Source organism: Kwoniella bestiolae, chromosome 1 (genome assembly GCF_000512585.2).
Source record: "Kwoniella bestiolae CBS 10118 chromosome 1, complete sequence".
NCBI lineage: Eukaryota > Fungi > Basidiomycota > Tremellomycetes > Tremellales > Cryptococcaceae > Kwoniella > Kwoniella bestiolae.
The window spans coordinates 1,414,952-1,434,768 of NC_089241.1; the positions used below are offsets into that span (position 1 = coordinate 1,414,952).

Consider the following 19,817-nt stretch of genomic DNA (forward strand, 5'->3'; position numbering starts at 1 on the left):
TAGTCTGATGAGCTTAGAGTTTGAGGGTGTAATATCTGATGACCATCAACAGGGACAACGTAGCGACTTATCAGTGATAGTATCGTACATTATATCAAAGTCAGCACTCCACTTTGGTCGACGTACTCTCGTTGAACAGAGTACAGTAGAAACTCACCCAATCCAGCAGGCATGAATTTCCTACCTTGGTAGAACCTGTATCCCATAAGTATCAACAGCGCAGAGGAGGTTACTGCGCCCATACCACATACCCGAGGTCAGTTTTGCCTGCTTGCGAAGAGGAGTGAGGGCTTTGAATTCAACCCGCACAGGTGGGAATAGGATGGTACGCACCCAACGAAGGGAGTACATCTGCGGAATTCCTTGAGACTCGCTATGACACAGCCATATCCATAAATCAGTACATCTTACATCCCATGTCATCCAAATAGTGGATGAACCCAATCAAGGCCAGGGTGGGTTGAGATAGTATAGCCTCAAACTCAAACTCACATTGGCTCCGTACGCAGCTGCCAGCCCCGATCCCACACCGGCACTACCCCACCGCATCGTATCCAAAGTCAGTCAGTCGATCCAGGGTACGTAGTGTATCGCACAACCAACACTCACACCAGGGAGATGGTCGACCCCCTCTTAACTCCCCCCATGATACCCCCAAGAGCAAGGAGAGAGGCGTAGGTGTACCCCAGATAGTCGGGTGAAGAACTTATAGGAGCCATGTTGAGGTTGTTGATTTATGACTTTGAGTGAGGTTGGTCTTGTGAGAGAAGAAGTATATTGATGATCATATATGGATGTCACAGTTGTTTTCGAATTGGAACATGACTAAATTAACTCATTCATCATCACCTCGGTTTCTTCGAGAGGTGCCCGCCCGGTAAACCCCGAACCGGCGGTCAAAGCTCACATTCTACTATACTATATGGTTCACCTCGTTGCGACACTCTACACATCAGCCAACGTACAAATCAGATGTGACCTGAATCTACTCCAGAGTCTCGTATCCCGACTTGACAGGAAGTAAACGTTGCAGATCAAAAACTCTATATGCATTGATGATCTTTCCACAAGAATTATAAGATAAAATATATAATATCAAATATGTTACTCTTCTTTCACCTTATCCATTCTAAGCCCATCGACCAAGTAAAGCCATCAAACCTGAACCCAACAACATACAGATGAAGATGTACGCCAATTTACCATTCCTGGCTTTCATCATTCGTGGGTTCAATAGGATCTCATGAGCCATCAATTCGACTAGACCTGTATCAAAAATACAATATAAGTTTCGTCACTTGGTTGTAAGGGGGGATGGGAACATGCAAACTCGACTTACCAGTGTACAACAAGATACCAGCTGAGATGGCGTCGAGAACACCCGAAACGATATTGGCAGTGGCACCATTACCGTTGTAGCTGTTTCGAGCACCGATACCGATGGCTACACCGATGGGGGTGCAGATGGAGTAGAAGAAGGCGGCTATCCATCGGGCGTAGCCTAGGTGCTTGGGGAGGTGGAGAGCGGCAAGTCGGGATCCCAGACCTAGACCTTCGAACATTTCTATAAGAGTTCAACGAGTAAGTGAACAGCCCGAGTGAACGTAATTATTGTAGATGTTTGACTCACGATGGAAGATGATGACGATGAACAGAGTAACAAATTCATCCGTTACACCGAGGGTAAGACCGATAATCACACTGTCAACACACCCTGATCAGCTACGACTCCTTCAAGTTTATGTGGTTGATCCAAGCTCACCTGTGTAATACAACACCAAACTCAAGTACAGCGACAGCTACCAGCTGAGCACTGGCCTCAGCCTGACTTGGAAGTTGGTTGATGGTATCCACATCGGAGCTCGACTCGAGATCGGCCTTTCGTAGTTGTTTCTCCGAAGCAGCCTGGAGTTGAGGGTCGGTATCGGCGTGAGCATGGATATTGGATGCGGATGGGTGGAGGTGGTGAGGGGGAGCAGGAACGGTAGTATCCACGGAAAGAGGTGGGTCGTGAGCGTGATCATGAGCATGAGCATCGGTATGATCATGAGCGTGGGAACCTGTCGCGTAAGTAGAGGTTAGTACGTATACCTGACATAGGCGGGGGAAGGGACGGGCGGACTCACTGTAGTTCACTCCGAGCTTCTCTAATTTCCTTGTACCGATTCTGTAGGCTGCTACTTCGGCGAAGAATATTCCGTACACTGCTGCCATGGCGATAGCTGGTGCCCAGTCCTGTGATGCGAACCATGAATGATCAGTATATGATAAGAGCACGTGTGAACGAGAGGGAAGGCACTTACATAGTCTGTCCACGCTCCAGTCAAACATTCCGACGTCAATTCATCCCATGCGGGTGCTAGCAGATGTATGAAAGCAGTCGCTATGATAACACCTGAACCGAAGTATTTGGCGAAGCTGACCCATCAACAATCAGTAAGACACGGAAGCTTGAGAGACGTAAAGGGATGATGCTGACTCACTCAAATACAGGTGTAGGTACGTTCGCAGAATGTCTAAATATGATGGGAGTCAAGGTACCCGCCAAAGAGGTAACGAGAATGATGAACACCGCACCTATCCTCAATCCTCTGTGAGAATCGGAATTGGACATGGCACATGGGTCTTCGGCATCCATATCTGGCACTGCTCCTGAATCTACGTCTGACATGTTGGATGAGGAGGATAAAGGATCTTTTGGGGGTATTGAACAACTGATTACTGATTATTGATTATTGATGCGTGGTTTGATGGACGTTGTTTCGTGAAGTGTAGAACAGTTCTTCTTGAGAATGGATGCGTATGTATATATATATATGCGTTTGAGTATGATATGGATATCGAATTGTGAACCAAGAGATGCGAGGAGTGTTACTCTATTTTTGGATCATGCATCAAACACATATGCAGTGAGGAATTTTCATCTCTCTCTTTCAGGGGTCAGATTGATGACGATAACCGTTGAGGTACTCATTTGTGATTTACCCAATTAAGCTTTTCCACCCATCACATCACCCAATCTCTCACGAGTATTTGTCATCACCGTCAAGGTCCTCGATTTTCAAAGTGGCACCCCTTCCATTTCAGAGCAGCATGGTATGTCGACTTGTTCCATTTACCGCATGTATTACCATGATGATCCTGGTGTGAGATGCTCGTTAGGAGATGAGATGAGTACTCCACGGTCATGAAGTGCGAGAACTAATGCATACTTCTATAAATAACTTGAGAACCTACTTGGCACCTTGTCTCATGTCCTTCCAGTGGGAACTCATTGGTGCAGCTGCCATCAGTGGGTTATAGGATCGCATAAACTCCATTTGCTTTCGGGGTTGTCTTGCTCAATGTCTAGCTTGTGTATGAATATTGTCGGACTTACCACTCCACCTTCCCTTTACTGGTACCGGCACGGTGGCGTTGTCGGATGAACTTCCAGAGCAGCGGGAATCCTCAAAAAGGGTGGAGCTGGAAGTTTGGAATTTGCGATGCGAGGTGTCGGATAGAACAGCGGAGGTACACAGACGATGAGACAAGCCACCATATGAGCAGGCAGGCTTAAGCCTCTCGTCTTGTTGATGAGCGCAGTCCGATTGTTCCGGATCCAGCGGCTGAATGGTTTCGGGGTATCCTTCTCGTTTATAGGTTCACTTACTTGAACAATGTTCTGTCTCTCGGTTGAAAGTCTTCTTTTGCTAACAACCCAACAAACCTGGATTACTTCTTTTTTTTATCAGAGAACCTTTTCGGTACATCCTATCCATCAGGCTTCCCCACCCTAGTCGGGCGGCAAGCTCATTCGGCCGTACCGTAACGAAACGAAACGAAAGATCGATAGCTTAACACAACATCTTCCCTCAGTAAGTCAATACAGTTGTCAGATGTGTACATGAAATCTTTCTATGAACGATCCCAAGAAACGAATGTGGGTTGAGTAAGGGAGCAGCAGAGGCACAGGGTATCATAGCGATGCATGGTCTTCGGAATTACACCAACACATACCATAACTAGAATATAACAATGTGAACAAGAGTCATCCAAATAAACAAATCGTTAAATGACATTAACCTATAAGAAAAGTATGACAAGTGGTAGTAACAAAAGCCCGTTGAGGCGATGAAACAGAAATAAACACCGATTGTCCATTGGTTTTCATGACATGCAAATACCTATGAGATCCTTCGAGGAGGACTGACTAGATGGAAGTTGCCACTGAAGTTGGAGCGGGTGAAGGTCGAGTGACGAAGTATGCTACCAGGGAGGCTATGAGAATGATCAACTGGTGGGAGGGAAACAGAAGGTCAGCTCAGCTCTATTTCTTATTTGTCTTTTCGCCGGATGACTCGACTCACAAGGATAACAAACACCCATATCATCTTCTTGATCCGACCTCGTCGCTCTTCCGCTTTGGACAGCCAAGCGCTGCGGTCATAGCAAGATTGTTAGCTTCAAGATTCTCGCAGAAAGAACGTGTATAGATTAAATAGATATGTCGAATGATCACGACAGAGTGAAAATGATCTTGTCATCACAGTTCAACTCACTTCTCATTCTTACTCGCCTTCTCCTGCTCATCCAACTTAACATGTACGCTAAACCTCTTCCAAAAGTCCATCCCACTAGCCAAAAACGCAGATTTCGTCTGCTTCCCATTAACCCCAACCCTTCCAGGCCTATTCCGTCGAGTCGAAAAGGGTGTGAACAGCTCTTCCTGACCTTCGCGGAATAAAGCCTTCTTCTCAGCCATAATGTCGAAACCCGAGATCGACCCGTTGGAAACGCTATCTGCTGGACCATGGCCCCCTGCGGGGGAGGCAAAGGGTGAAGACGGCGGGGAGAGCGGGGAGAAGTGCGGTTGTGGGGGCGCAGCGAGGAGAGGGGAGATGGGCGATGAGGGGGGAGGAAGGAGGATTGTACGTGGGGGAGTGAGCTCGGAGGTATCGATTCGCGGGTTGGGCCGATGGGGTTGTAATGGGGCGGTAGTAGGAGTGGAGCGAGGGGGGGTTCGTGGATATCCCGTTGCTGGAGGTGGGTTGGGGTTTGAAGTGTATGAGGGAGGAGCAGTAGGATTAGGATATCCTCTGCCATGTCCCTGATCAGGCTGTAAGGTCGGTTCAGGAAACTCCACCACAGTCAGAGGTCTAACTCTCCCCGATTCGTCGGATTGTCTACCCCGCTCTTCGTTCCTCTTTAATGGTGATCGAGGAGGTTCGAGCTCGTCCTGCTCGTTTTCGTCATCCTCCCAATTATCCAGCTCCCCCGCCTGACTCTTTATCTTAGCTTCCAGCACATCCTTGTACCCCTTCGCAGTAGCTTTGTTGACACTTACACTAACCGCCCTGGCCGATCTGGCCCTGGCTACGGGTTGTCGATTGGTACCAGTGTTGGTGGTTGTGGAGATCGATTCGCTGTCGGATTCGAAATCTGAGTCGTATGGTGTGGAGAAGAACGCTCCAATAGCTTGAACACCTGAATCTCTGGGTCGCTCCTTGTCGTTTGAACACCTGTGAGGGGGTGGGGTACATGTCCCGCCGTCGAGGCCGTACGCTGGTGAAGGGACTGAGCGCGGGGTGGAGAGTTCGTGGTCTTGCTGGTTCACTGAGGGGAGGGAGGAGATGGAATGCATGTTGGCGATGTGTGAGCGGGACATTATGGGTGGGTTTGTCGGTTTGAGGTTTGTTCGAATGTTCGTTTGGGAACGGTCCAAGCTTGAGATGAGATGGCCAGTAAAGAGTAGAGAGTAAAGAGCGTGAGTACTATAGTAAAGAACGTGTAGTGCAGCTTGAGCGGAGTAGCTTAGATGGATGGAAGAGGATAAGGATCAACAGACGAAGAAGAGTACAGAACAAACCAAGGTGTCTCGTCAGGACATACGAAAGAGTGGATGATGCAAATGAAAAGATGGAAAGAAGATCACAAGGTCATAGTCAAAGTCAACAACCTGGTATGTCGTGTGTACTGCGTCGATGCTATGCTATGCTATTGCTATGATAGCGTTTGAACACGGCGTGAGCATATCAAACAACGCTTAGACCATTTGGATATTCCTCGTCGACGTTGTTGTGGTTGGTCTCAACTTTTCCCCCACCTTGAACTTTCCCTTTACGACCCGATCAATCCTCAGCCTACTGCTGACCCTGGTTGTTAACCGCCATCGTACCTATCCGAACTAGCATAGCGGCGTAGCAATGTCAGAGGTGTTACATGACATTCATCTTCCCGCATGCAGGGGCACACCGTCGCATCTAGTTTGAATATAAGCTGGGTTGATCCGGATCGATGGGATCTGTGCGTCATGAACAAGGACTAAAACGACGGGTACTCGAGCCTATTGTGCGGATTTGCCCTGAGTCGAGTATGTAGTGCGTTTAGTGCAGGTGTTTCAGCTGAGATGATACCGCATGGATCGTGTGGTAAAGTATTGTTTCGGATCAACTGCTTTGGACCCTTTTGTACTTGACTTTGTATTTCGATCATTGGAATGTCAACCTATCAGGCCATAGTGTACCCGTATATGTAGTCATGAAACTAAATTGTATAGATGTACAATCGAATGCAAGACTGCAGGAACAGGAGGAACAAAACAAAAGGATATGATCGCGGGGATGAAACGTGTAAAGTCATCGGCAAAGCGGTGAGGTCCGAGCGTGGTAAGATTGGCGTTGGTGTTGCACTGGTGCATGTCATAGCATGATTGTACTGTGTGATACTGTTGTAGCGCAGCGTCGCTTTGCTGTTATGTCAATGGGGCTTGGTCCGCAATGGGGGCGTGAGGTCAATCAGGATGTGTATGCTATCTGGGCACGAGAGCCATGGACACATGTTGCTGGTCCCATTGATTTCTTGCTTTCTTGTCACCATATCACATGTACAGCAGAGCAAGCTGATCGTTAAAGGACGTCCACCGAGACGTGAAATGGGAGAAGCGCAACGGACTGTCAGTGAAAGATGTCCAGATAGCAGCTCCCACAACTCGACATCCAAACCGCACGTCCAGTCATTTAAAATCGGGGGAGGCGAGTCTACAGTCTAGTCTGCCAGCTTGCCTTGCAAATGTGATTATTACCCGTGATCCTCAGCCTAAAATGTTCAGTATCGTCGGTGATGAATTTGCAAAGATGTAAAATCAAGCGCGTCTGTCTTCTTCTTCTCCAATAGGACACGCGTACCCAGCCAAACCAGCGGTGTGGTCGCAGCTTGGGGCACAGTTCGCGTGGTCAACTATAATTAGAATGGTGGTAGTCTCGTCTCTCACTTGCGAGTTGTATGGATCATACTGTATCTTACATCCCTTGCGACTTGTGAGGATGGACCCGATTGATCATCGACATGCATTCAGTTCAATCATTCATATTGCATCTCGGTCCATTCCATCATTGTGAAACCTCGGACTCAAGTATAAATACCATCTCGCAGCATTGTATTGCATGACCTCCACCTAGCCTGACATCATTTCGATACCGCGTTTTCTTTCACCTTGACTGCGCAGTAATAGATACTGCAGAGTCGAAGAACAACCCTTTCCGTCTCTGTATCGCTGTACGTCCGACCATCATATATAGCAAGGGCAATGGTGAAGCACAGAGGAAATAGAGCCTTGGGAGATCAGATCAGTGCAGATGGGAGCGGCGCAGGGGGTGGTCTGGTGAGTTACTCTTCTGCTCGCCTTGACTGTCTATGAATATGCTGGATTCAAAATGAGCAAGATGTTACGTAATCATAAACCACCTGATCGCGTCCCATCCTATCCCATCTAAAAAAAGACCAGCTCTGGCGGTGACAGGTGTATTTTTTTCTGGGCTTGTTTGGTGATTTACCCTGAATTCCCGTCTTGCTCTGATCCCACGCCTTTAATCCCATTCAATTTTCATATACAGTAGTAATCCCACCACACAGCCTTAGAGCCCTTGGACACTTGACTTTGCAAACCCATCATCTCATCATTCCAACATCTTTATTCATATTCACTCTCATCTCTATACTCTTCACTCGTATATAACACAACTCTCATCATCCTCTTTCTTGTCGGCGTCAATCATCAGCTGATAGACAGTGCACGCTCGATTCCCCCCTTTTCCCTATTCCGCACGACCTTTTACCCTATCGAATCAACTAAACACGTTTGGACGCTATCTTTTCACTTTTCTCTTGGCTTACATTTCTTGGCTTTGTACATCTTCATCACGGTCCCACCAACGGAACAACCTGAAACCCTCACCCTTCCTCATTTTAATAATAACTCTTCTTATTCCTTGGCATTCACCATAATTTGATCACTCGCGGTGCTCTCATCTGGGCCATCAACCTCTCTATCACTCAATGCAGTACGGCAGTCAATCGCCTTCTCTTGGCCGTGAACCTCTGCTCGCTTCAGCTCAAACACCTGGTATGAGCCAACGCCTATCCGAATCTTCCTTAGCATCATACGAACAATCTCACATGTCACATCGAGGTAACCCAACCAGCTCTACCGGAGGAGCTTCCTACGCGTCTTTCTCGTCTGGCAATCGATTCGGCCCCACCGCCAATATCGCCCCTACCACCTCTACGCCAAGTGCGCCCAGCGATGCAGCCCTGACAAAGGGTGCCTACGGTGCCGTGGGAATTGACGACGATGATGATCTAGATGATACTTTGCATACATTCACTGCGGCGGAGAGAAAGGACCTTACTACTCCCTTCGACATCACGTCATGGAGAGGTTGGGCAAATGCCATAACCCTCTTGACCTTGGCTGCTGGGGGTATAATGTTGTTTGCGGGATATCCCATCATAGCTTGGTATTATGGTAATAGCAATTCTTCGGGAGCGAACACATCGGGATACAACTTGGGTGGAATAAATGGTTCAGGTCAATATCCCTCTATCACTGGTTTACCCCAACTCATCGATTCTGATACCCCCTCCGATGCCTTCACGAAAACCGGTCATGATGGAAATGAATGGACTTTGGTCTTTTCGGATGAATTTAACAAGGATGGAAGAACTTTCTACGACGGTGATGATCCTTTCTTCCAAGCTGTTGATATTCATTATTGGGCAACTGGGTGAGTGGTGACATCTTGCATATAAACATCGTAGCTCATAGTACTGACCTAACCACTTTCCCCACCTCAGTGACTTTGAATGGTACGACCCGTCCGCCGCTACCACCAAAGATGGTCACCTCATCCTCACCATGACTCAAGAGCCAATTCATGATCTCAACTTCAAATCTGGTATGATCCAATCATGGAACAAACTCTGTTTCAACAAGAACGCCTATATCGAAGTATCGGCAAGTCTTCCCGGTGTCACCACCGTTGGTGGTTTCTGGCCTGGTGTGTGGACTATGGGTAACTTGGGAAGACCTGGTTATGGTGCTACCACAGAGGGTGAGTTGACGAGTCTATAATTGTGTGTACCGGAAGCTGACGAGATACCCTCTTTTCAGGAACATGGCCGTGAGTTGACGCATCGTAACTTGCCATTAGCATCTTTCTTCATGCTGACATAATTACAGTTACACATATGACTCCTGTGATATTGGAACACTGGCCAATCAGACCTATGCTAATGGTACTGCGCCGGTCGCGACCCTCACCACTGGTTCGAATGATGGACCACTCTCTTACCTGCCCGGTCAGCGACTCTCAGCGTGTACTTGTGCAGGTGAAGACCACCCGGGTCCAAATGTCGGAGTCGGTCGAGCAGCCCCTGAGATCGATATGATCGAAGCGCAGATCATTCTTTCTGAATCCCGAGGAGAAGTCTCACAGTCATTCCAAGTCGCTCCTTTCGATGATCACTATCAGTTCAACAATGCTTCGAAGAATTTCAAACACTATGACACGAGTCTGTCATACTGGAATACTTATTTGGGAGGAAATTTCCAACAGGCTGTATCTACTTTGACGAGAGTTCCCACGGATATCTACTATAATCAACCTGGCTCGAGCAAACAATTTGCGACCTTTGGTGTGGAATGGCAAGCTTTCCCCGACAAGAGAGAAGACGGATACATCGCTTGGTACAGTGATGGTCAACCCTCCTGGACGATGTACGCCGATGCCGTCGCTGAGAATACCAAAGTTGGCATTGGAAGGCGAATCATCCCGGAGGAACCTATGGCTTTGATCTTCAATTTCGGAATGTCGAACAATTTCCAGGCTGTCGATTTCGAGAATTTGATCTGGCCAAACTACGTCAGGATTGATTATATCAGAGTATATCAACGGACCGATTCGGGTACAATCGGGTGTGATCCTTCTGGTGAGTGATTCATGAGGAGTAGACACCACTGGTTGCTAACTTTGCTTTTTTGGATTTCAGATTACCCAACTGCTAATTATATCACGAAGCATGCCGACGCTTACAACAACCCCAACTTCACCACATGGGCTGAGTACGGTGAGTGTCTATAGTATACAACGCCACGAGATTCAGGATTGATCATTTTCTGTCAATTTCAGGCCAAACATTCCCCAAGAACCGACTTATCGATACTTGTTAGGAAGGCAGCGGCGACACATCAGGATGAATGACGCTGGTATCGAGATGAGAGAGTATGAGATCAGGGAAGAGAGGGAGATATCGGTCCCTTGACGGAAGCCAATGATGATTCTTATATATACGACAAAATGAACATTCCATCTTCAACGCAAACATAAACACCCAAAACAGATTCCTCTCACGCAACATCATTTCCTATTTCCTATGTATTTCTACTTTTCTTCTCACATTTACATCAGATACCCTTTCGATCCAAGTCGTTCTGACTGATATATATATAGCTATTCGTGTCGCTCTCTCTCGAATGATGATGGACAGTACGTAGTTGGGTTGCAGAGAGATGGGAGATGATGACATGCATCTAACTTGGTTCTCTGAAACTGGACTTGGATTTGGCTTGGGTTGCCACTTAGCTTGCGATTAAAATGAAATGTTGATACAATACGTCACGCGGGGCACAATTCGTCAAAAGTCGCACGACCACCTTGACCTGCTAAACATAACATTTTTGTGTTTTGCGATCCTTTCTGATTGCTCTGCCTCTACCTTGCATTGAAACCCAGATGGGGGATCGCTTGTATACAACAAGACTTTGAGATCTTGAATTATCACATTGACGTCTGCGACAGAACCACCAGCCAAAAAGCAATAACGAACGGATCGACCTGTAGTGGAGGATCTGACCTTTGAGTTGTCGGGATCAAGATGTCCTCCACAATGAACTGGATAGGGGATGTCCTGCTGCAGTCTCTGGATGATGGGGACGATAAGAACGATACGAGCCCTCTACCACCGGGGAGTGGACCTACACGTGAGTCCGAGTTTTCCCTACACTGACGCGAGGGGAGCGATCAAAGCTGATTGCGATGTATGGGTGTTGGTATGATAGAGAAGTTCGATGGTGAGTCTGAGTCTGAGAAATGAGACTGATCATCCCCATCAGAGTATGCTGATTGGAGAGCATTTGATATGAAGGACCATGGTTCTCTACTCAGCTTACTTTGTCACTGGCCATCGGGCTGACAAGTTTCTTCACGTTTTGTTTTTTGAGGACCAGGTGGGATGTGGTGTATATGGGGAGGACGAAATTGAAAGGCGAGTGATCACCTCCTGTCTGGCACACACCCTTACTTATCAGAAGAAACCTCAAAGCAGAGCAAGGGAATCGCTGACTGTGTCTTCTATTGCAGACTTCTCACCTACTCCTGCTCATTCGCCTGACGCCCAGAGCTCCTCCGGGACATCAAGGTTCTTCGGTTGGATAAGGCCTACACTTAGGACATCGGAGTTCACTGTTCTGCAGACTGTGGGGCTGGATGCTGCCGTCGTGAGTCGTTTGTCTGTCTTCGTCTTTGGAATAAGCAACAATACTAACCTGGTATCTTTGAATAGCTCCTCAATTTCTTCAGAATGGCTTTTATGCTCTTTGGTTTATCAGCTTTCTTGGCTACTATCGTCCTCATCCCATTGAACTTGTTCGTAAGTCTCTTCTGCAATTTCATCTTCTCTCTTAAGGTTACTCGCTAATGGGAGACAAAGCGCCATGGATCTACCGACTCTGCACCTGACCCAGGCGAGAACAGTACCATAATATCTACGACACTATACCTCAACGCAATAGCCAACAATACCACCCCAATCACTCGACCAAGTCTGTACGATGTCCTCCTTGACCCCACTACATCATCTACCATCCACCTCATCTTCACCTACCTATTTACCGCCCTGTGCCTCTCATTCTTCCATAACAACTTCCACCGATTCGTGCTGTCCCGCCAGTCCTTCGGCCTACACCTCATCCACTCCATCTCGGCTCGAACGGTCCTCGTGACGGGCTTACCACAACATCTGAGGGGTGATAGAGCATTGGCAGATTACTTTGAGAATTGCGGATGGATGGTGGAAAGCGTGAGCGTGTGCAGGGAAGTGGAACCTGTGCGCAAAGTGCTGGAGAAGAGGACAGTGGCGTTATTGAAGTTGGAAGAAGCATGGGTAGACTGGGTGGGGAATCCAGCGGGCAAATCGATAAGGGGTTACAACTCGGATGTGTATATCAAACCATCCTTGGCGGGGAGTCTATCGAATTCTACCTCCAATGTGGCTTCTCCACAAAGGGTCGAAGCGAGGTTGATACCTGATCTAGAAGAAAACGAGGAAGAGGAAACCCCTCAAGAACCTCAATTGACTTCCGCTTCAGCAAATGGCTCTTCATCCTCGAATGTCGATCTGGCAGCATCGCAATCCTCCACAGTAGAGGAGGGCGAACAAAGAGCACACGTGCATATACATACTACCCGACCTAGACCTACATACCGACCTAATTGGTTTGGAAATAAGGTGGACGCGATTGAGTTTTGGGAGAAGGAGTTTGAGAAGGCCGATGAGGAGGTCAAGGAGTTGAGGAAGAGGGGGAGATTCGAAGCTACTCATGCGGCGTTTGTGACGTTCGAAGATGCCAAGGATGCTGTGAGTGAACCGCGATCTATCCCCATGATGCCTGGAGATCATCAAGGAGTGATATCAGTAGTTCCATGCTGACTGGGGTCCTTGGCTTGTTTAGCAAACCGCTTGTCAAGTTTTGCACTACCCTCACCACTCCGAAGTGGTCACTGAACTCGCACCGGAACCGAGAGACGTGGTGTGGAGTAAAGTCTCGATGACACATCGCGAGGCGCAGATCAGAGATTTCTTCGTCATGGGTACGACGGGTGTATTTTTCTTGTTCTGGTTCGGTAAGTTAAACTTTGGCCTTGGCTGTCCGATTCGGACAATACTGATATTTGATTCAATGAATCATTGTAGTCCCCGTATCATCATTTGCGACTCTCCTATCGTATGAGGAGATTAAAAAGATCATGCCGTGGTTGGCAAAGGTCATAGATGCCTCACCGAGATTGGCAGCGATCGTTCAAAATTCGTTACCATTATTAGCATTGACCATTTTTAATGGTCTGTTACCATTCTTCTTGGAGTGTAAGTTAGCCATTGTAGTATCGTGATACAGTATCATTCTGGACAGTTGAGCTAATAACGTGGACAGGGTTGAGCTATATGCAGGGTTTCAAAAGTAGAAGTGCGACGGAGTATTCATTATTGAAGAAGTGAGTTTCTGGTTATATTCAGCTTCGAGCTCCGCTGACTTGTCAATACATCCTTAGATACCACCTCTTCCTATTGATATCCGTGCTCTTCGTCTTCCTCCTCACTACCACTTATATCGCGATCGTACGAGATTTCGTGGATAGCCCTATGAAGGTGAGCTCGCGAGATAGTCGAAGTGTCAAGAAGCTCATAGGTTTTGTCAGATTCCGCAAAAATTGGCTAGTGCGTTGCAGGGAGCGAATGTTAGGAACTTCATGGTTTCGTATGTGATGTTGCAAGGTGAGTTCGGCGACGATACCTGTCCTCGTTGGGTTAGCTGATATCCTCCATACAGCACTCGGTCTTATGCCTCTGCAATTGCTCAACATGGGTCCTCTTTTGACTCTTGGTTACTCGAGGGCGCTATCCACCAAAACACCCAGAGGTGAGTTGATCTATTGTCCAGCTCAAGCAAGCTCAGCTGACACGAGTCTCATCTTGAAGATTATGCCGAAGCAAACGCTCCCCCAATGCTCAACTACGGCTGGGTGTACCCTCAAGCATTATTAGTGTTCACGATCACCTTGGTCTACAGTGTGATGAGTCCTCTGATCTTGGTGTTTGGCGCGATATACTTTGGGGTAGCTTGTGAGTTCGACAAACTGGCAGATATTGCGGTGGTTGGCTGACAGATGAACAGACCTTGTTTACAAATACAAGCTCTTGTTTAGTGAGCTTCAACCGACGTCTTTGGCCTTCAGGCTATGATAGCTAACCTGGTCCTTGCAGTCTACTTCAAGCCTTACGAATCCAATGGTGAAGCTTGGCGAATCACCTTTGCTCGTACCCTATGGGCTTTGATTCTCTTCCAATTATTCATGACTGGATTGTTCTCCCTACGACAGTTCTTCTGGGCCTCTGGAGCGATGGTCCCCCTCATACTTTACACACTATGGTGGAGTTGGGTGATGTGGCGAGATTTCGGACCCTTGAGTCAGTTCCTCGCTTTAAGCAGTATATGCGAGGTCAAGAGAGGTGAAGAACCTACTGGAGTAGCTGGAGTGGGAGACGAAGGAGCAGTCAGCAGGAGCCAAAGGCGAGTATGCCGTCTTCCTTTCAGGAGATCCAGCTGATCTTTGCCTTTACAGTAATCTCAACCATCGACGATATGCTGTCAACGACGAAACGCTCTATGTAGCGCCTAGTGATAGACGAACAGATTATTCTCAACCACCCATGAACAACTTCTACTTCGGTGTGCTGAATACCGGCAGAAGGAGGTATGCTCATCCTGCTCTGAGCGGTCTGTTGCCTACCCCTTGGTTACCTGCCAAAGCAAAGTTCGGAGATGGTGCGAAGGAAGGTGGGAAAAAAGGTGTAGTCTTGAGTTTGAGGCGGAAAGTAGCGAAGAAGCTGAAGCGAGAAAATGGTGGTGGGCAAGAGCAAGATGGGGATGGAGGGGAGAGCGGTGCAAGCGGTGCGAGTGGGATCCCCGAGGGATGGTCTACTGGCCAGTCCCTCCAACCATCTAGATCTACGACAAGTCTCAAGAAACCCTCGAGATCTCCCTCGGGGTCTTATGGAGCGACGGGAGATAGTTCGAACCCATGGAGAGATCCTACGCCGCCTCCTTCTGAGTTAAGCAACTCAGCGATGTTAAGGAAGAAGATCAGCTTCGATCCTGGAAGTGGGGTTATTGCTTTGCCTGAACATAATATATGGGGAGATGAGGATGATGAAGATGAGGAGAATGGTGGAGAGGAGCCTGAATCGCCTGTGAGTATAACCATCTGTTCTCACATACATCGTAAGGTTTGCTATGCGATGATACAGTGACTGATACCTCGATGGGGATATCATTAGTCAACCTACTATCACAGTCGGAATCGAGCTAGGACACTGAGTTCGTCAAAGGTATTGGACAACGTGCCTTCGTCGAGTGGGGGTGCAGGTCCGACGCAGCCTGGTAGTGGTGTGCAGTCGTGACAATGAGTTGATAGTCTAATTCCATATGTTCTCGTGTTACCTTCGAGCCACATACCTTATACCTTATAATGAGATCTTTAATGTTTATATATGTGTCTTATGTCAAAATCATGTCTTTTGCTTTGATCATGCATGGTCACCCATCACCCAAAAGCTATCGTTGATGAATGTGTAAAAGTGCCACACTGACGGAAATATTCGGAGAAAAGGGTTATGCGCTGTACTCACTCATCACCCATCCGGCCGACTTGCTCTTTGCTCTGTATGGTGAATGAAGGTTGTTGTTAATTCGTAGCTTTGATCATTGACACTTCCCATCTACTGATTACCCATCTCAACAACGTAAAAAATTAGCACAAGATGTCCTCAACTTGGAGAGAATTCATGTCGTGAGTGTGCCCCTTCATGGTATCAGCAATAGGCGGGAAGCGCAAAACACGATGGGATGAGGAAGAAATGCTGATTTGTCCACCTTTCCATTCGACCTACTCTGCTTCATCTACATTATTCCACATCAACACGATACAACATGCAATGTCCTTCGGCTCATCTCATCTGTCCACTGAATTACTCATTACTCCATTTTGCGACTCCAGCTGGAACAAATACACCCAAGTCGCTTCCCGAGCGCTTAGACAGGCTTTGAGCGAGACTGATAGGGTCGCTGCTGAGAAGAGAGCTGCTATTGGAGTGTGAGTTTAGGTTTCGAATTGAATGGAGGATGTACGATATGGATGCGATTGCGCGATGAGTTGGATGGATGAGAAGGATCTTCGGAGGATAGACAGTGTCGATGGTTGGCGGAGCGGATTGGATTGATTGGGATGGAGTGGGATACCTAGGGATTGTGGAGATTGCTGGGAGGTAGACTAGGCAGGCGTAGTGGGCCCGGCATGGATATGTGGACTCAACATGTACTTTGAGGGGGAGAACGAAACGGAAATTGAATCGCAAGGAAGGGAGGACGAATATGAATTTTGAACGACGACGAACCGCAAACGATGAATGCTGATTTATACGCTCTATGAAATAGCCGATACCAACTCTGGGAGAACGGACAAGGTGGTGAACAAGTGAGTGTCTTCTCTCTCTCTCATCTCCTTCCACACGATGTTGGACATTGGGACGTTGGATTCTGGATGTAAAACTGATGATTCCCCACTCTCGCAGAAATACGTTGTCCCTCCCGCCAAAGACGCATCATCCGGTACACCACCTGTATAAACCATCTGACCTCTTCTAGAACGAACAAATAGTAGGAGGGAAAGTAGGAAGTATGGTTTTGGTCTGGTAGTGGGGATGTAGAAAAGATCTATCAAAGATTGGAATGCAGGGAATGCAATATACAGCAGGACGAAGACGATCATCGAGTACGAAATTCTATCTGATCATTGGATGGTCTACGTGTTTGCTCTTGCTACCAAATGAGGAGACGTCTTACTAAGCACCAACAGACCTGCCACGTCCTGGTACACTTGTCTCACGGCTTGAGCCCGATCCTCCGAATGTGATCCATCTCACCGTGTAAATATGGTCTTGCGTAGGGCATATTCATCTCATCAAGACTGATACAAGCGTATGGGAAGATTATCCATCGATATTCTGCATTACTACCAAGGTGACATCAAACTATTTCCATCCCACTTGTGACCTTCGTTCAAGCTTCACCTTCCTTCTCATGTCCGTGAGATTGCTTAGGCATCCTAACGAATAACGCCACCACGATGACTGCCAACCCCGCCAGACCGGTTGCAAGCCAGAACGCGGCTCTATAACCTCCCAACAGATCTTCCGGAGACTCGTTCTCCGGCCCTTTCACATATCTTTCGATCGTCCCTGCTAGGCCCAGTCCGATTGATAGGCTACACCGTACAATTAAGATATTATCAGCTTTCATCAGTACGGGCACAGGAGTGAGGAAAGGGACTTGGAACTCACGAATAATTGGTGATCATGCTGACAATGCCAGCTGCAATCCCCTGAAACTCGTGATCAACCGAATTACTGACTATCAACTGACCCGTGCTAAAGCTCAGATCCGGTCCGAACACCACGATCAACAGACTCCAGAATGTCAATCCCCAATATGTCTGGGTGACAGGAGTCAGAGCGGCAAAGAGGTCGCCTATGAAGAATGCTATCATTGCGATGAGGAAGATCTTGTGGCCTGCGAAGCGGTGGATTAACATTGGAACGAGGAGGGCGGCGGCGATTCCTGGTGGTCATTCAAAGGAAAGACTGGTCAGCGAGCTAGATAGATCAACAAGGGGAAGCAGTGTCACTTACCTCCTGGCATTAAGGGTGCCATCTGAGCAGTGATTACTAGAGCGTTATGATGACCTCTTATGTTGGTTATGCTAGATACCGTTACCATAATACGATCAGCTCAACCCCCTGAGAGGTAGAAGAGACACTTACAACAACTTGGTATACAGCAAATACGTTCCAAAGCTCATCCAACCCAACCATAATGTCAGGTACACCAACAAACTCTGTCTACCAAGTACTTCCATAGGAATCAACGCCCTGCTCCCCACTCTTTTCTCGTAGAAGTAGAACAGGCCAAAACCAAGTACAGAGATGATGAGGAGAACGTAGATGTAAGGTTCTTCCCAACCTACCAGGGCGGATTGATTCCATACGAAATTGAATAGTCCCATTGAGAGGATAAGGAGGGCCGTTCCGATATAATCGAATGATCTGATCTTATCGCTCAGCTTCACTTTGGCTGAGGCTGAGGTTGAGGATGGGTGATAATCTGATGGGAGGACTAGTAGACCGCTGATAAGGAAGACAAATATGAAGATTGCGCTGGTCACTGGCAGTTAGCCCTGTATCGTACTTTCTGGGTTGAATGCGATCATGTATCCAAGAACAAGAGGATACGAGTTAGACTTACGTGAACCACCATATCCACCTGACATCCGCCAAGACAGTGAAGATCGCAGCGACTGCACCGCCAATCAGGAAGCCGGACGGTGCCAACGCTCCGAGGATTGCGAAGACCAGGTTCCTCATTTTACCTGGTGGATACGTTCGACCCAGTATAGCCAAGGCGTTCGGTACTGAGAGTCGATCAGCAGTGGTTCGCTTGGGTTCTGGGTTGAATGACACATAGTTGAATGAAACCAAGCGGGGATTCATGAGATATGTAGCATAAAGTGGGAACTCAAAAATGTAAGATGATCTACACTCACACGATAGAGCCGCTCCCATACCTGATATAGCTCTACAAATATCAAAGGGTACAGGCGTTTTGCAGAAGCCCGAACCGATATTGGAGGCTATACCGAATATGCAGCCTATTGACCAGATCAATTTGGGGCCGCTACGTCAGAGTTCAGCCTCGGGATCATTCGAACAAGTATGAGGCGCAGACTCACAAGAGATCGCCTAGTCTACCGCTGAGGACTACCATTATACCTAACGTCAGGCTAAACCAGATACACAGATAATCAGCTCGCATTACACATCATGACTTGCCGGTCGGTATGTACAAAGAGCAACATCAATTTGATCATAAAAGAGGGTTAGGGTCACTTACCCATAACTAGCCGCCATCCAGCTCATCTGCCCTGCATCATCCGTACCCAACCATGGTCCCAGGTCGTTAAGCGGAATGATCAACATCCCAAATTGACCTTGAGCTATCAGCTGCGTAGCGCAGGTGATGGTGATGAATAGGATTTGGAACGGTATCGATTTGTTTGATAGGTAATTCTGAGACCGAGGTTGAGGGGTGGTGGACACCTGTCCGCTCTCCAGTTGTGAGGGATTCGGTGGATGATCTGGTTCCTCATTGCGATAATTATGATTATTTTGTTCGCCTGATGGTTGGGTGCCGCCCTGATCAATTGCTTTTAGGTCGGTCATCTTAGTATTTTCCACATCACATAGAGTCTTCTCAGACTCGACTCTATGGGGGTTTATTGGGGTTGATATTCCGTGTTGCGAGGTCGAAGTCATCTCAAGCTGTTATACTGGTCGTATTATTCCTACAGCGAAGGACTTAAGAGGTATCCTCGTTTCTCAGCAGTGATCATTTGCGTGTATATATATAGTGAGATCATGATGGGGGATCATCTCATCTTTATAATCAACGTATATGACATTTGAAGGTATAACCTCGAAAGAGATGAGAAATTGACTGGCGACTGTTACTCGTAACTGTTAAATGGATAAACTGTTAAACTATCAACGTCATACAGTCAAAACACACATTCGGAACCCGAGCCTACTGTACTACTCTAGGTTATTACTCC

General features: G+C 47.5%; 7 protein-coding genes across 7 annotated transcripts; 3 read left to right on the forward strand and 4 right to left on the reverse strand.

The window, feature by feature from the left end:
- Positions 1-13: 13 nt before the first annotated feature.
- Positions 14-719, reverse strand: I302_100540 (uncharacterized protein; the record flags this gene model as incomplete). Its single annotated transcript, XM_019190558.1, has 5 exons — positions 14-66; positions 158-232; positions 334-373; positions 493-535; positions 610-719. The coding sequence occupies 5 exons, from the start codon at positions 717-719 to the stop codon at positions 14-16; spliced, it is 321 nt and encodes a 106-aa protein (XP_019047306.1).
- Positions 720-1,129: 410 nt separating this feature from the next.
- Positions 1,130-2,671, reverse strand: I302_100541 (uncharacterized protein; the record flags this gene model as incomplete). The annotated part of the gene is made up of 7 exons (XM_065869097.1): positions 1,130-1,266; positions 1,340-1,564; positions 1,631-1,701; positions 1,763-2,060; positions 2,127-2,235; positions 2,304-2,418; positions 2,484-2,671. The coding sequence occupies 7 exons, from the start codon at positions 2,669-2,671 to the stop codon at positions 1,130-1,132; spliced, it is 1,143 nt and encodes a 380-aa protein (XP_065725169.1).
- A 1,521-nt stretch (positions 2,672-4,192) lies between these two features.
- I302_100542 (uncharacterized protein) lies at positions 4,193-5,647 on the reverse strand (the record flags this gene model as incomplete). The annotated part of the gene is made up of 3 exons (XM_019190560.1): positions 4,193-4,276; positions 4,350-4,419; positions 4,542-5,647. The coding sequence occupies 3 exons, from the start codon at positions 5,645-5,647 to the stop codon at positions 4,193-4,195; spliced, it is 1,260 nt and encodes a 419-aa protein (XP_019047308.1).
- Positions 5,648-8,316: 2,669 nt separating this feature from the next.
- On the forward strand, positions 8,317-10,489 carry I302_100543 (uncharacterized protein; the record flags this gene model as incomplete). The annotated part of the gene is made up of 6 exons (XM_065869098.1): positions 8,317-9,044; positions 9,115-9,371; positions 9,431-9,440; positions 9,500-10,248; positions 10,309-10,386; positions 10,449-10,489. 6 exons carry the CDS (start codon positions 8,317-8,319, stop codon positions 10,487-10,489), a joined length of 1,863 nt encoding a protein of 620 aa, XP_065725170.1.
- Positions 10,490-11,193: 704 nt separating this feature from the next.
- Positions 11,194-15,555, forward strand: I302_100544 (uncharacterized protein; the record flags this gene model as incomplete). Its single annotated transcript, XM_065869099.1, has 17 exons — positions 11,194-11,299; positions 11,378-11,389; positions 11,464-11,583; positions 11,679-11,815; positions 11,881-11,967; positions 12,028-12,954; positions 13,049-13,220; positions 13,291-13,461; positions 13,529-13,589; positions 13,647-13,743; positions 13,794-13,869; positions 13,925-14,014; positions 14,074-14,217; positions 14,270-14,299; positions 14,359-14,665; positions 14,718-15,345; positions 15,433-15,555. The coding sequence occupies 17 exons, from the start codon at positions 11,194-11,196 to the stop codon at positions 15,553-15,555; spliced, it is 3,288 nt and encodes a 1,095-aa protein (XP_065725171.1).
- Positions 15,556-15,915: 360 nt separating this feature from the next.
- Positions 15,916-16,779, forward strand: I302_100545 (uncharacterized protein; the record flags this gene model as incomplete). The annotated part of the gene is made up of 4 exons (XM_019190563.2): positions 15,916-15,944; positions 16,152-16,247; positions 16,589-16,628; positions 16,726-16,779. The coding sequence occupies 4 exons, from the start codon at positions 15,916-15,918 to the stop codon at positions 16,777-16,779; spliced, it is 219 nt and encodes a 72-aa protein (XP_019047311.2).
- A 433-nt stretch (positions 16,780-17,212) lies between these two features.
- Positions 17,213-19,428, reverse strand: I302_100546 (uncharacterized protein; the record flags this gene model as incomplete). Its single annotated transcript, XM_019190564.1, has 8 exons — positions 17,213-17,417; positions 17,494-17,770; positions 17,842-17,912; positions 17,974-18,366; positions 18,455-18,620; positions 18,753-18,883; positions 18,939-18,989; positions 19,100-19,428. The coding sequence occupies 8 exons, from the start codon at positions 19,426-19,428 to the stop codon at positions 17,213-17,215; spliced, it is 1,623 nt and encodes a 540-aa protein (XP_019047312.1).
- Between the last annotated feature and the right edge of the window lie 389 nt (positions 19,429-19,817).